The sequence below is a fragment of the Haliotis asinina genome, chromosome 3 (genome assembly GCF_037392515.1).
Source record: "Haliotis asinina isolate JCU_RB_2024 chromosome 3, JCU_Hal_asi_v2, whole genome shotgun sequence".
NCBI classification, from domain to species: Eukaryota; Metazoa; Mollusca; class Gastropoda; order Lepetellida; family Haliotidae; genus Haliotis; species Haliotis asinina.
Window position 1 is genome coordinate 88865335 of NC_090282.1, and position 15756 is coordinate 88881090.

At 39.3% G+C, this 15756-nt stretch overlaps 2 protein-coding genes across 4 annotated transcripts in view; one reads left to right on the forward strand and one right to left on the reverse strand.

Annotated features, from left to right (window-relative positions):
* Positions 1 to 4135, reverse strand: part of LOC137278710 (ankyrin repeat domain-containing protein 6-like) — a 105237-nt gene extending 101102 nt beyond the window's left edge. The window contains exon 1 of one of the 3 annotated variants that reach the window (XM_067811224.1): positions 4056 to 4125. The gene's annotated coding sequence lies outside the window, so the exon portion shown is untranslated. Of the gene's footprint in view, positions 1 to 4055 lie in introns of all 3 variants that reach the window. The other 2 variants (XM_067811226.1, XM_067811225.1) reach the window with 2 other exon arrangements.
* A 22-nt stretch (positions 4136 to 4157) lies between these two features.
* Positions 4158 to 15756, forward strand: part of LOC137278712 (survival of motor neuron-related-splicing factor 30-like) — a 71638-nt gene continuing 60039 nt past the window's right edge. The window contains exons 1-2 of the mRNA XM_067811227.1: positions 4158 to 4426; positions 15052 to 15117. Of these exons, the coding sequence (XP_067667328.1) occupies positions 4373 to 4426; positions 15052 to 15117 (120 nt within the window). The 5' untranslated portion in view covers positions 4158 to 4372. The remainder of the gene's footprint in view (positions 4427 to 15051; positions 15118 to 15756) is intronic.

Below are 15756 nucleotides of genomic sequence, written 5' to 3' on the forward strand. Positions count from 1 at the left end.
AAGATGAACGACTCAAACGGCACAGTGGTGTTAATCAACAACGGAAGAACCTCCTTGAGGCTCGGCCGACCATTAGCGAGGATACTCGGTATGTCTCCTGACGAGATAAAACCAACAACAACCGTCACAGGCACGAAGTTACCCGACCTAGTACCGTACCGAGAGCTGTACATTCATCTCGATCAGGTGAGCACAACGTATAACATTCAAGGAGGTCACCCTTCCACTATACTGAGAGCAGTGCCGGTGAAAACTGAGAAATTCAACGACGGTAGAACCGAGTCGTTTTCACCACGGCAGTATAAGAGATTAACCCAGGGCAACATACCTGAGCTGACAATATCGGTGTTAGATATAAATCATAATCCTGTAAATATAGGATACCTCAGCTTAACGCTTCATGTAAAATGACCAGCGCACAAGGGCCCGGAGTGAAAAAATGCGTTAATATCGGGATCTCCGACCTCGGAGACACGCGCGGTTTCGACGCTCCCGGAGTAGATGGTAAATCGTACGCCTTGCAACTGAAAAACAACATTTACAAACGCGTTGAAATCCCCTCCGGTGGAACCCTAAGTGATATGATAGATACCACAAGAGCAACAGTCAACACTAAGTACGCCCTTGTCAACACCGGTGATAATAATTGGATAATATACCCATCGTTCGGGGGTAAACTGTTCGACTTAAACGATGTTGAGAGCACTACCGTCGTCCAAAACAAACCATATATGCTCGTCTTCACCGAAGATGACAAGTGGGTGTTGTTACCCGATAACGACGACTGGTTTCTCAATATTAGACTCGTCTCCCCTTACGTGTTTACGGATAACAAAGACAACCACCTAAACAAAGTCGTGAACAATGGAACCCTGCTCGTGGCTTATGTCCCAACTCAGAGACGTAGCGTAGTCGTCAGCCCAGTCAACACTATGGCAGCCCACATGCTATCGAGTAAACCGGCCATACAAAACGTGACATTGCAGTTGGTGTCTGAATTCGAAGGCGTGGTCAAGATACTAGAGAGTCTACCGGCAAACTCAACACTGATCATCAAAGTCTACCTAGGGGAACCATCGGGGAATGATGTCGAGATCGTGAAGGGAATCAAACTCGGGTGGGTGAAACGACACCAGTATCAAGTTTGCAACGTTTACGTGCGGGTGGGTGTTGGAGCCGACACCAGTATGGAGGGGGTCAACGTGATCGTGGAAAACAAGATATCACTAACCAAGATCTTCCTGCCTGACAACATACACTTCATGGGTATGAAGTTAACCCCTGAATTATTATAAAAAAACCAGTTGGAAATTATATCGTAATAGTATAATAATGACCAGTCATCGTCCCAACACTACGCTTAACGACCTAGGAGACACGGAGGGCTTCGATCAGCCTGGTGAGGAAGATGAATTATACATCCTGCACTTCAAAGACAACGTGTACAGACGGGTGTCGTTATCAGATTTAAAAGAGCCTAAATGGCTGCTCAACTTAACAATCACCTCACCTTATATCACATTAAAAGAAGAAAAGTGGGGGTACATCTCTAAGATTAGGAATAACGGTATCTGGCCCGGGGATTTCATTACGGAAAATAAAGCAACAGTCTCGATAGATTCTCGTATTGGAGAAAAAAGTGGGTTAAGTTCTGACACAGAAAGTAAATTAACATTTAGCAGTAAGTTTTTTTTACCCAAGGAGCATCTTGATCAAATAAACAACCTCTACACAATCATCATAGAAGTCGTCTTTACGTATTTTAACCAGGAAAACTCCTCGAAAGGACGCCAAATTTTACCCGGGTTGACAGTACACTGGTATAACGAACACGCAGGTCAATATTGCCGTATTGTTATACAACGGGATACCACGGGTCCTATAAACCGCTTAATAAGCCTCCCTGGGGTTTTTATTACAACAGAAAAGTCTATTGGCTTAACACCTATTATCATTAATTATGATCTATCCCTTGTAGGCTTCAAATTCATTCGTGAAATATTAACTGAAACCCAATTAAAATATTTTTCAAAATATATATTATAGATGGGTCTGTACCCAGTCGCAGAGGAAGTAGCGAAGACGCTGGAAACCGTAGATGGGTTCCGCTTGAGGCAGTTATGTGATGTGAAACGTCAACTAGAACAAGACCGTGACACGCGGAAAGCACTATGTAAAAAGTACAATAGAGCTTTCAATATCGTGGACGGGGCTGACACTACCCTTATGGCAACCAGCATGGGATTAGGGGCGGCAGGCGTTGGGTTGTTAGCTACCATCGTGGCTGCACCTATAGTGCTAGGTATTGAAATAACAGCTGGGGTGGCAGGGTTGGCAGGATTGGCGCTTAAATTAGTATCACGCAGACTTAATCGTAAGGCATTGAAACACGACGAGATCAGGGTTCTGGCCGAAGCAAAGCTGAACACAGTGAGTGAGCGTATTTCCACGGCACTCTCTGATAGTAAGATCTCAGAAGAGGAGTTTCGTTCAATCCTCTCTGAACTCAAAAAATAGAACGGAATGAAACAAGATATTCGATCCAAGTCTCGTAAGTCTGCTATCAGCGAGGACGAGAAAAAAAAGTACATAGAACAGGGGATACAAAAAGCCCAGCAAGCCTTTATTATGAACACCAAAGAGATCGTAGGCGGTTCACGTTAAACTGTTTCATCGATATAAACATGACATAGGGGAACACGAGGACGATAGCCGTAAGCGAGCCACCGATCCTATATGGTCAGTCAAAACTTACAACATAGATAAAGTGGATATGAAAGCCGACGAACCTAACTTGTACTACTTGAGGGATGGGCCGGGTAGGGGGTTTGTAAGAGAAGAATTATTGATCGTACCGTACGGCACAGTGTTACCTCCTACCAACACAAAGTAGGCATAGTAATTACCGCCAACTTTTTTGTAGTAGGGGTAATAGTAGCAAGAGCTAATGACCCAACCAAAGCCTTATTTAGTAAATAAGGCTTTGTAGAGACATTTCTTGAAAGTGGTCCAGAACTGTCATTCCCTATACTGCTATTGCTCATTATTGGTTAACTAAATTACTTAGAATAGTGGACATCATATAATTAGTTTGCCAGGTGTTCTATCTTGGGAGACCAATGAGAGGTTTATCTGGTTTTCACCAACGAAAGACGTGAAACGATGTGTTACTTTTTCGCAAACTAGACAGTTGTAAGACACGCGACATAGAGCAGGATTATTTACCAGCTGCAGATGAATGGAATACGATTTCTTTTACGTGGATATTGATGGGTACATTCCTGAACAAGGTAGTAGCCTGACATTGTTGCTATAAAATTAGTCTGTTTTACATTCATTATTTGCATTTTGTTTTAATTTATTTGTTGTAGCATTCAGCAGAATCTGTATGACAGAAAACACACACTAGATCGCGTATGTGTGTGAAATAGGATCCACATTGGCAATCTACACAATGTATAAATGTTGCTGTTATGTTAGAAATTTACTATGAGTATAAGCAGATCATGTGTTCTTTTATTAATTTTCAGAATCATACAAATATGACAATAAACTAATTAGGGTTTAATATGGAGACGTACATTGGCTTCGTTATTTTTCCGTCCTCAGAGTTTTTTACCATTTCTACCACTGGCAGATGATTAACCTTCAAAGTGTTTCATTTGTTTTCATCATATATTTGTTATGAAGTAAAAATGACTTCACCTAGGTTGATCTGTCTATAATTAAACTATCAATTGCGCTTACGGAATGCGCAGCAGAGGTCATGAACCAGTCACGAATTCTGGGATATCATCCGGGTACTCACGGGAGAAGAACAATAACAAAAGTTTACACCAGTCCACGGAAATTGCTCCGCATCAGTGCCCCTTTAAGTTTAGGCTGCCACCCGATCAGCTACTCCAATGGAATAGGAGAGGACTGGCACAGTAAATCTAAATGTATTGGTGTAAATTTCGTGAATTGAAAATTTTAGAGATCGCACCAATGTAATACACCATCCAATAATATATCTCGTCGCTCGTTCCACAGGCGTAACCCAAGTAAATAAATACCTACGGCGACTTCTATTTCCGCAAAGTCAAGAACGCTGGCTTTCAACGATTCTTCTAGAGTTGCGTCCCTTATCGGAATTGTAGGTGCGCAGACAATATTTCGAATTAATAATGTGTTTAATATATGAAAACACCAGTTTTTAGGATGGGTTCTGGGATTATTATCTTCTGCATTTAGGCAAAACAGTATAAGTACACACTAAGGTTATTTATCATACTAACTCCGTAGAATTCTTAACTTCCGGTAACACTGTCTGGGATGGTATCGTTGTTGTTCGTTGAACAGCGTCGACTGAGTTGAACACAGTGCCGAAAAAATGGCGGAAGACATTCAAGAAAATCTGAAGACATACAAACTACAACTTCAACAAGTAACGTTTCTTATTTAACCTGTAGCTATTATTAACTGGAGAGCCTCCCTTTTCTCCAGAAGATCAGGTTCGGTTCACTTCAGCGTTCTTTTTCTTGTCACACGAGGAACCGCATAAAACCGAAGTAATTAGGATATTTGAGTATGTTCATAAAGATTTTTCGTCTGAGGATTTCAGTGTTTCTTGAAAGTGTACGTTCTCAAATTCTATCCTCAACTTTTGAATCACTGTCACAGTCACTCACACCTTTACCAGATTTTGGGCTGTTCAACGATATATCCTAGCGTTTCCTATTCTCGCGATACTTACGGATATCAGCTAAAAAAGTAATACGAACAGTTTTTTTTATATGAATGCTTGTTGTTTTTAAATGAAGTCATTCCCCCTCTAACATCTGCATCTGGCAACTTCTTGATCTTCTTCTACAAGTGTATTACCACTGGAGCGCGATGAAAAACAAGGTCGTCCGCCACTAGCCGAGAGCCGCGATGCGGTCCTATACAGTCAAGACATGACCCTGCATCGCGGCCGAGAACACCACCTTCATAAATCCTATTCAGATTCTAGCGGCCGATTACCCCTCGTATTTTCTTGAGATTTTTAAAATATACTTCCCGTGGGTTTTGACTGAAAAGTCGATATCGATCTACTCCCAGATAATTTCCCTACACATACACGTAACTGTCATGTTTTTATGATCATACATTTATATATTAATGGGCATGTTACCTGTAAACTTCGTGTTTCAACGATAGCGAGCTGACATGTTGACATACTATGTGCATGCGCCAAATTTCTATAGTCTGTATCGGAAGATGTTCTGCATTAGTGGTACGCAAAACTCACTCTCGCGCGCTCGTACTTCAGTTACAATCACTCTTATGTATAACATATTTATCTGCTTTTGTGCCATGATTTATAGCTTTTCTTTGCAGAGGATTCCATCCACATCCAAACGAAAAAGACGTTTAGTTGGGATCAAGCACATTTATTTTTGTGCAATATAGTGCTCAGGACACTTAAGGAAGCACGATCTTGTCGTTTTCACTATGATTTTTCACTTCGACACATGTCCAAGAATTTCAAACATTCTCCAAAATTACATTCTTGTATTGTTAACAAAATCCAAGCAGGCCTAAGTGTAAGATAAGAATGTTGTTACTAGTATTAGTTTTTACACTTATAAATAATATTTTGCCGGATAATATGAATGTTTGAACTTAATCTGTGACTGAATTTGATCGTGTTTGTGCAGACGTATTGCTTGTTGCAAGGTGATTTGAATTCAGACGTCATTACATTTTTCTTTTAATCATAAAAAATGAGGATGTTCTATTATGCATTTTGTTTAGTACCGAAATAATTTTCTATCCATTTTATAAGGTTGAGCACCCGTAAAGATCCGGGATAGATTTAATTTTCAGCATCACATGTATGTCGCAAGAGGCGACTAACTGAATCGGGTGGTTAGGCTCGCTGACTTTGTCCACACATATCATCGTATTCCATTTGCGATGTTCACGCTGTTGATCTCTGGATTGTCTGGTCCAAGCTCGATTATTTACAGACCGGCGCCATATGGTTGGAATATTGCTGAGTGCAGCTTAAAACTAAGCTCACTCACTCAATTATACTTGGTTGTTCCTCAATGATTTTACATGTGTAGGTTTAAATAAAATATGAATGATATTTTCAGGTTCAGTTTTGCAGAAAGAATACAGAGAAACTACAATTTTAAATTTGAACGACTTTATCAGTTGTCAGCATTCTAATTTCTGTGAATAATACGTTGTTGTAGTCATCTTAGCTTTGTCTTCTTCGTTGCTATTACTTACTGACATTGTCAAATTATCTTTCGATATTTATGTATCAGTATCATTTTGCCATTTTGATTAACTAATTTTTGTCTATTTTTCCCCTTTAAACATCATCCTCTAAGCAACAGCATAAATTAACCTGCATCCTCCCCCTGTAGTATGAAGTTCTGAGGTTTCATGTATATGGATTTAATGCTTTCCCCAATATGCAATCAAATGATACAGATTCAGTTTCCTCATCATAGGATTTTTTATGGATTTGATAATGTTTTCCAAGAAAAATACTTGAAAGGAGATATTAGAACAACAGATTGGTACAATGTTTCACTGTAGGAAAGTTATTCATATTCAGACATATTCATAAGAAATTATCCTGGTTATGAAATTTATATTACGTACATGTTATATGACGTATATATTATTATGGACAAAGGCGTTTAATGACTCTAGGTGTGCGTTCGTTACTAACTTTTAATGATATAATCGTTTTTTGTTCTTTTTTCCTGTTTTTGTTTGTTTTGGGGGGTTTTGTTTATAATATATACGGCGTAATCACTTTCAATTGCCAAAGACATGATATTAAGCTGGTTATGAAACTTTACTTCTGCAAAAACTGTACCAAAAATTAAAAAGAAAACAAAACAAAACAAAAACAAAAACAAAACGACCCAAGAACACAAAACCGCGTAATTTACGTTTAGACATTGAAACACATGGTAAATTATTCCGTTGTTTATCTGTCAGGACACTCAAATGGTGAGTGATTGATAACTACACTGGCAATATTTCAGCCATACGGTGACTAAAACAATTCATTTATTAAACCCGTGGAAGCGATTTGAAGTTGTCAAACAACAATCAAGCTTCAGGTAATCTCAGATTTGTTCTTTTATATGTAAGAAGCGAGGGCCGGTGGTATATGTCATCTTCTAATGAGTGAGTTAATATTTAACGTCACATTGGCAATATTGCAGCCATATCGTGACGAGAACATACATGATATAAAAACGAAATATATATGCATAGTATGAAGAACGTTTAACCTGTCGACCAAAGGACAGTAAAACCACTAGACTATCACAGTTAGTATTTAAAACTAGCGCGTCTTCTAAGCGTCTTCTACTGACTCATAAAAACAGATAAAGTTATATTATAGAAAGGACAGGAATATAACTAGATTATCACTGATAGATAATTAAATTAAAATAAAGAAGAGAAATTAAGAAAAGGACTGGGAATATGCGCCAACTAAAGGTAGATCACTGGGTATCTTGGTGACTTACAGTAATTTGTCTGCCTGCATGGACCTTATCTTATCTCGATTTACATGATCTCTTGTACCGCTGGCGATAGTATTCAGATCTAGCCATATTTGGAAACCACAAAAATCACACGTTTAAAAAATCTGGTAAGTTTGCATTTACTTAAGTTCGTGAGGTAGGAACTGTCACAGGACAATACTTTTACACTACTTCAACATCCTTTGAGGACAGAGCCGCAAACAATCTCAGTTGCTAATTTAAACTACCAATTACAAAGGAAATAAATATAGCTAACAACAACAACCCTCTCTGCAAAGAAAAGCTATAAATCATGGCACAAAAACAGATAAATACGTTATACATAAGAGTGATTGTAACTGAAGTACGAGCGCGCGAAACAGGAGACGAGAGTGAGTTTTGCGTACCACTAATGCAGAACATCTTCCGATACAGACTATAGAAATTTGGCGCATGCGCTTAGTATGTCAACATGTCAGCTCGCTATCTTTGAAACACGAAGTTTACTGGTAACATGCCCATTGATATATAAACGTATGATCATAAAAACATGACAGTTACGTGTATGTGTAGGGAAATTATCTGGGAGTAGATCGGTATCGACTTTTCAGTCAAAAACCCACGGGAAGTATATTTTAAAAATCTCAAGAAAATACGAGGGGTAATCGGCCGCTAGAATCTGAATAGGATTTATGAAGGTGGTGTTCTCGGCCGCGATGCAGGGTCATGTCCTGACTGTATAGGACCGCATCGCGGCTCTCGGCTAGTGCGCCACTGACTTCACCTCACAGCAAATCGAGGAAGTAACATTATTAAAGGTTACATGCAACATAAAACACAACTTTGCAGATTCTGATACCTTTCGCTATGCACTTACCGAAACAAATCATCATAAATGGTGATGCAACCTACGAAATCTTAGTTCAAACGATTCACTAATTTTCCCCCGGCACAGGAGGGAAAAGTTTTTGTTTTACAGCTGTGCTGCACTGCGCTTGTGCATGTATAGATTCATTGAGCTTGAAACTGTGTGCCTGTCCGGAGTATGAGAGCATGAACAGTAGTCTAATCTTGGTCATGTATATGAACAGGTAAATAATCTACTCGTTACATAAGAAAAGATGTTGATTGTGAAAAGCAGACTCTGTCACAGAGAAGACTCAATGTCTGGTTTGTTGGTACTTATATGTCTGCCTGTCTGATAACAATATGCAATGCACAACTTCAGTCACTGACCACATGCAGTTAACACCTATCAGGCTTAATAGCCATAAACAAAGAGACGGCTAAACGTGTCGTCAATTGAACCAGTGGCTAATGAAAAAGCTGTGTTACACCTGAGTGCACACCCACCAGCTCTGACTTGGTTTGGTAGTCCGACTGCTTCGTTTTGAGGGAGGTAAACCCAAGCACAAAATATTGCACTTTTGATTCGCAATTATATGCTTTAAATTTTGTATATTTGTTTTTTCTTAATCAGCAATGCACCTTGTATATCATGAATAAGTGATAACTGTGTTTAAATTATGTTATATTTTTTGTTTGTATGTGACCTTTAAGTGGAAGGAAGAGAAATCCTATCATAGCTATGAGGAAAGCACATGACACATGTGGTCTCACCCTAAGCAAGTGAGTTTGTTCAAAATTGCCTCTGTTCACCCAGCAGAAAATGGATACCCGGTGGAATAAGTCATGTAACTATTACCTTCTAGCACCTAACAAGCAGCTTGGGTTATCCAGGGTAATAATATGCTTGCAATGTCTGTTAGCATTCACCTAGTGAGTAGAGTTTGGCGCAATATAAATGCTTATATTATTATTATTATGAAAAGCTATGATTTGTTCAGGTTGGTAAATTGCAAAATTTTTATCATTCGCAGACTTGGGACACTTCCTACTTACAAGTCAGTAATGTAAATAATCACTAAGTATCGCACATCAGCAGTTTACCATAAGAATAGGAAACCCCCAAGAATAGGAGACGGCCCTACTCACCTTTGTGATAATTTTGAATTATGGCTTGGATACAGCCAAAATACAATACAGCCGTGACATACAAAATACATTTTTAGCTGATTGTAGAAAAAGCAAATAAACAAAATTATAGGCATACAATAGCTAATCAAAAGTGCAATAGTTTGCATTTTGGTTTACTACCTTCGAAATGATGCAGCCAGGATACCGAACATTTGCTGATACGCTCATGGCTCTTTGTGTAAAGAGATGTTGGCTTTTGTCCATTCTTGCTCATGTTTTTTTCTGCATTTGCGTTCAATCCAATCAACAAATACTGAGATGGTGGACTTTTGCATGGCTGGAAATTGTTGTTTGTCCAAAACAGGACTTGAAACTGACAATCTGAGTTTGCACCGGTTTGGCTGTCCAATCCAGTCATCCAAGAAAAATGAATGCAGTTTGTTAGCAATCAGCACACATCATAACGTGTCATGTACAAGTGTCACTCACACCTGCCAGTCTGTGTGGCATAATGGGACAGAGAACAAGCTATAAACTGATGTCTTTTGTTTATGGTGTATGGCATATTATCACACTCAAACACTGGTTAGTTAGTTTTGAATTACATGCACTCTTATCAGGCATGCACAGAACCAACTGAACTGGCGAACATAAGTCACATGGGACTGTGATAAATGAAAAAGAGGGTGAGCACAGCAAACTGTGAAACCGTCTGGAATTATAGTTATTGAATTTCTGCCATGAAAACGGGTTACCAGCAGCATAACAAGCTTCTCACTCCAAACAGGCCATACACACCATGACATTTCAATTCATGAACAGTGAATAAAGGTGACAATGTATATGTTACAGTAAAAAAATTCAGTCATTTCATGGAACAAGTAAGAGGGTCAGCCATTTAACATCATTTTGTGAAACAACAGTCAATATACTTCAGTCTTTTCACGAAATTTCACTTACAAACATTCTACAAAAGTGAAGGAACACATCGTGACTTTTTGAATGTGAATGTGAGTGAAGTTAACGCAGATTAGCACATCATCTTGACAGCATGTCAGTAGTGTATTTCTTGTGTATCAGCTGCCAAAATAAACCCTAATTCACAGCCTCATTTCTGAATTCGTCATGTTCTTTGTTTTGTTATGAAATATGAACGCACAGTAATGAATGAGGAAGCACAAATGAAGCTTGATAAACTGAAACACAGTAGAAGCTGACTTGACTATTGTTATCAGTTGTGCCAGGCAGTATATCACTAACAAGCCACCCAAGCATGGGCGGTTAAGAAAATCGAGGCTGCAGTAAAATCACTTTGTGTCGCGCATGCGTCTTATGTGTCTGTGTTGGAGAACAGCAATGAACATGAACAGAGTGCAGGTTGGGAGAATACAAACTGCTAGTCAGAGCACTTAGCAGCTATTGTGACGAGCAAATCTCTGAATCAGAACTGCTATACTTACAGCATATATAAAGCAGCAGGATTAGACCCTCCACGAGCCTCTAACCCACATGAAGTCAGAGCTCTAACCTCTACACTAGCGCTACATGGTAACTGTGCGCTATCTACTATTATGGAAGGCTGTGTTTGGAAGTCAAATACAGTATTCACCAACAATTACCTGCAAGACATAGCCACGGAGGACGTCACTGGCATTCATAGTTTGGACCACTTGTTGTTGCTCAGCAACTAACAGTTCCCCGACGACACTAACTTAACTCACCCGATTTATCACGTGACTTGTGGAAGCCAGACACTGTGGAGTATATTGGTGGAAAGTCTATGCACACGTCTTGAACAGACTAGCATATGTGATCATGACCTTTTATTCATTATGAAAATAATTAACATGAAGAAAGGTCAAAACTAGCTTCGATTGTTATATCGTGATATTTAGTTGCATCAGAAACTAACAAGACACTAGCTAAATTAGTGTCATCAAGTACCAGTCCATGAAGCCTTTTCGACTGGATGTGATTCCCCCCAATAATCTACAACACATATGAGAAGAATAAGATTTAATTATCGCCGTTACAAGGTCCCGTTAGGGGGAGAATTATTGGACGTAATTTACAACAAACAGCATAATCCAGCGTGGTCCAATCCGTTTCCATCGGATTCTGTAAGCAATTAAGCATGGGTCAGGATAAGGAAAAATATGTAATTTTCTGAATAAATTTGATATTTTATACTTATCCTGACTCATGGCGAAAGCCCTCCCAGCTACCCCTCACAGACACGCTGAATTCTTGTATTCTCATCTGTTGTGATTAAAGGAGAGAATGAAGTATCATGGCAGTCAGCTGACCATGTGGAGGGAAAGTGAGGTTATACATTAAGAAAATTACGTATTGGGTCACAACGTTTAGTGTTTTTAATAATAATTATGATGGGTCACATTTCGTATAATAGATGGTCAGCATTTTTAAGATTTTGGTAGCAGGCTGTCTGGAAATTATCTGCCCTTGGTTTCCTATTTGTTACTTACGGGAGACTGCTAGAGATTTCTACAGTGTTGTTGATGGTGAAGTGTGTGGGTGGGTGGGTGGTGGTGGTGGTGAAATGTGCTCAAACTGTCCGGGAAATGCCTGTAGGTAGGTAGGTAGCTACATACGTACGTATCACCAACAAATCCGCCAGTGCCTGAATCTTCATAGCTGCCGTCAGACAGCTCGCTGTGTTACATCCTGCATAACTGTTTCCCTCTCGCACTAAGAGTTTGGTGAGTTAGCTATATATTTTGTGACCCATTGCCTTGTATTTTGTCTCCTTTGTATTGTATTTGAAATCAGTATTGTGAATTTGACTTGTGACCTTGTGTAACTTGCTCTCTTGCTTAGATCTAATAGTACAGTATTTGAATGTTTTAGACTAGTCTTTGTTCTGGTTTGCTGGTTCACAGGGGGTTTCTTACATCGTTAGTCACGGCAAATTCTTAACCATAACAGTCATGTTTTCTCACAAACTATTTTGGCAGCCACTGTTGCACTTCCGTTTGGCTTTGAAGCACTTACTCCTATTTGTTTGACACTTGCTGTGTCCAGAGTGGTCACACCTCACAAATCCCTGCCCATCATATGCCCATCATATATAGATGAAATTTCATGAAATGACGTAAGTATATTGGTATATTGGTTGTTGTTTCACAAATTGATACAATATGGCTGACACTCTTATTCTTTTCATGAAATGACTGAAAGTTTTAGTCATTTCATGAAACGAATGATTTCACACTCTGACTGTAACATGTATACATGTATTAAATTTTCTGGACTGCAGTGTACACTCAGTGGACTGACGGGAACAAGGGAGAGTGGGGAGGGAGCGCGATTTAATAACTGCATAACATTCAAGCGTTAATGCGTGCCAGTGTACTTGGAGTTGAATATTATGTTCTGCTGTAGCTGCAACTACTGCCATGACTTTCTTGTTTGTGGATGATTGCTTGTTGATGACACGTATGACTTCTTGGTTGTTACATGTGAAGATAACTTTTCTGTTGGTAAAATGACTTCCCCACAGTTTTAAAGCTACCACAATAGGAAATAATTCATGGAATGTCATATCCTTGGTATTGCCTATTTGTATCCATGTTTAAGGCAGGGATGCATATGTCCAGCTGCCTTGGAAATACACTATGAAGCTATGTGCACTATGTGCTTCCATGAAGAGCTGCAAATGTTGACCAGTAAGCCAAACAGAATCATGAAACACAGATACACCATTGTAGTGCTGCATGAACTGTAACCATACTTGCAGGTCCTGTTTCATATGTGAGGTCCTTTTTGATGATTGGGATGGATTTTTCTGCAAAGGGTTCAGTCATGCATCTCTGAGAGGTCCTCCTGCACCACACACAAAATACCGCTTGCCTGATAGCGATTGTTATTGGTGAACTGTTGGCTTACTTGTTTGTGATTGCAGTAAGGTGACAGTTTCCTGACACGGCTGATTGATTTTTTCTGGTGGTATTCTAACCTCCATGGAGACGATTTCTATGTTTAGGCCCAGGAAATAGATGGTCGTGGTTGAAACTCTTTTTCTTCTGCTGAGGGAATACCGAATTGTTGAAAAAAGATGAATGCTCAAATCTAACAGGTATTTTACATTTACCTGTTTGGGCAGAACCTCCCACCAGGAAGTCATCCAAATAGTGCATGATGGATGTACTGTGGGTATATTTGGTTTTTTACCACCGCAAGAAATGGCTAAATGTTTCAAACAAGATGCATAGTATAGAATAGCTGAAATGGAGACCTATGTCCAAATAATAATTTCCCTCAAAGTATATAGATAACAGGGGGAAATTTTCTGGACACACTGTGAGCAAACAGAAGGCTGCCTTAACATCACATTTTTACAAACTGAGCGCCCTTGCCTAAACGTTGGACTAAACTTACCACCTCATTGAATTGTGGAACTGCCATCTTTGACTGACGACCTCCAGTGTTGGGAGAGATGGTGTCTACGACAGTACCTATCTGCGACTGTGGAGACATTTCATGTGTCGGATTTCCTTTAGGTTTTGAATCGGACATGGGAGGAAAGGCCTGGTGATGCAACCAAGAGAGATTCCTTTCTGTAGCTTTATACTTACAATATGAAGAAGTTGCCTTGCTGATCTAAGGTTGGGAACATTGTTATGAAGGAACGAATCAGAGAACTGTCAATTAAAACCTGACATAAAACCTACCTGTAGTAGACTGGCATCTTTTAGGAATACTGCATAAACGCCATGATCCATGGAATCAGTGTGTTACATTTTATGGGTACCGGAGCCAATGACACTGGCTGTTGGAGGCAAGCTGGCCTTGTTTCGGAGTTGCACTTGAGCGTTCTTTGTTGTTTTCATGCGAAAAGAGTTGCATTGCGGGGCACTGTGGTTTTAACTTTTGCATTTGGAACATTTGCGGGGATGCTTGCAAGATAAATATTGGTAAAAACTATCCCAGCAGACTTGCACATGAGTGATGGCGGTTATGGGACTAGCAATACTAGTCTTTGTGTTTGTTGGAGTATAGTACTGCCAACAAGAGAATGTGTAAAAAGTGTTGAGACTGACCCGGACAATGATGTGAATGCAGCTGTTTTTATGTTTTATTTTCCTACATAATGTGCCAACCTTGAGCAAATTGCAATTGCTCTGTCCCAGCCTCATAATCCCCATTTTGTTTGACTTTTTATTTTGGTACCACCCCAGAAGCAAAATCTGCAATAAATCACAAACTCCAGGAAACAAAATATGCATGAAACATTTTTGGGGTTTGAGATAGGTAGAATCTGCTAGGATCAAACTTAGATTTTAAAGTGTGTAAAAAGCAGTGTGAAACTAAAATCGCTTGTTGAGATAGGTAGAATCTGATTCAATCAAACTTATAGGGCTTGGATATGATTTGGGAGTGAGTGACACTGACAGGATCGGCTCTTCAGAGAATTGTGCATTCTGCAAGGATATCCTACTGACTGCAAAATATCATTCATGATGAAAGCATCTCCCATTTCAGCTGAATTGTAAATCATAATGATTAACTCACCTTTTGTTATGTATTGCAGGTAGAGGCCTCCTTGACTACTGATGCAGAAAATGAAGACTTACTCAAATTGAAGAAAGACTTGCAAGTGGGTATTTGTTAAGTTTTCATAGCATATCTTAAGTGCATATCATATTGTTCTTTGACCCCATTACCCCAGGCAACTTTTGTTTCAAAAGAGTGAAGGAACAGGGGAGTTTACTCTAAATATAACTCTATATGAAAAAGTAAGTAATTTTTCGCTGACCTGCTTATGCGGAGAAGAATTGACCTACCCTTTACTAAAAGTACATTCAGATTGGACTACATGGCAATTAGCTTTGTAATGCTGAGGCTATGTCAAATTTTCGATTGACAAAGGAATACTAATCTTTCGGTAAGAGTTTACTGTCGACATTAGTTCTAGCACTTAAATATCAATACCGCAGTACTCCATCCTTACCTTCTTTTATGTGTTATTTATTTATATTTTTTGTATTTCCCCGGCATGTAATGCAGGGTTATATAGTCAATGCCTCATCTGTCTATGTGTCTGTCTGTTCGTACACCCGCCCGTCTGTCCCTCTTTCCATCCTTAATAATTTTGTTTCCGGAGCATTTTCAAAGTTCATTGCTTGTCACTCAAATTCCATAATACTACCTTGATATATGTAACTTACAATTTCTGTGGTCACTGTAGCTCCAAACTGAAGAACAGGGTGTCAGTGCTGTCAGTTTTGTGTAGGGT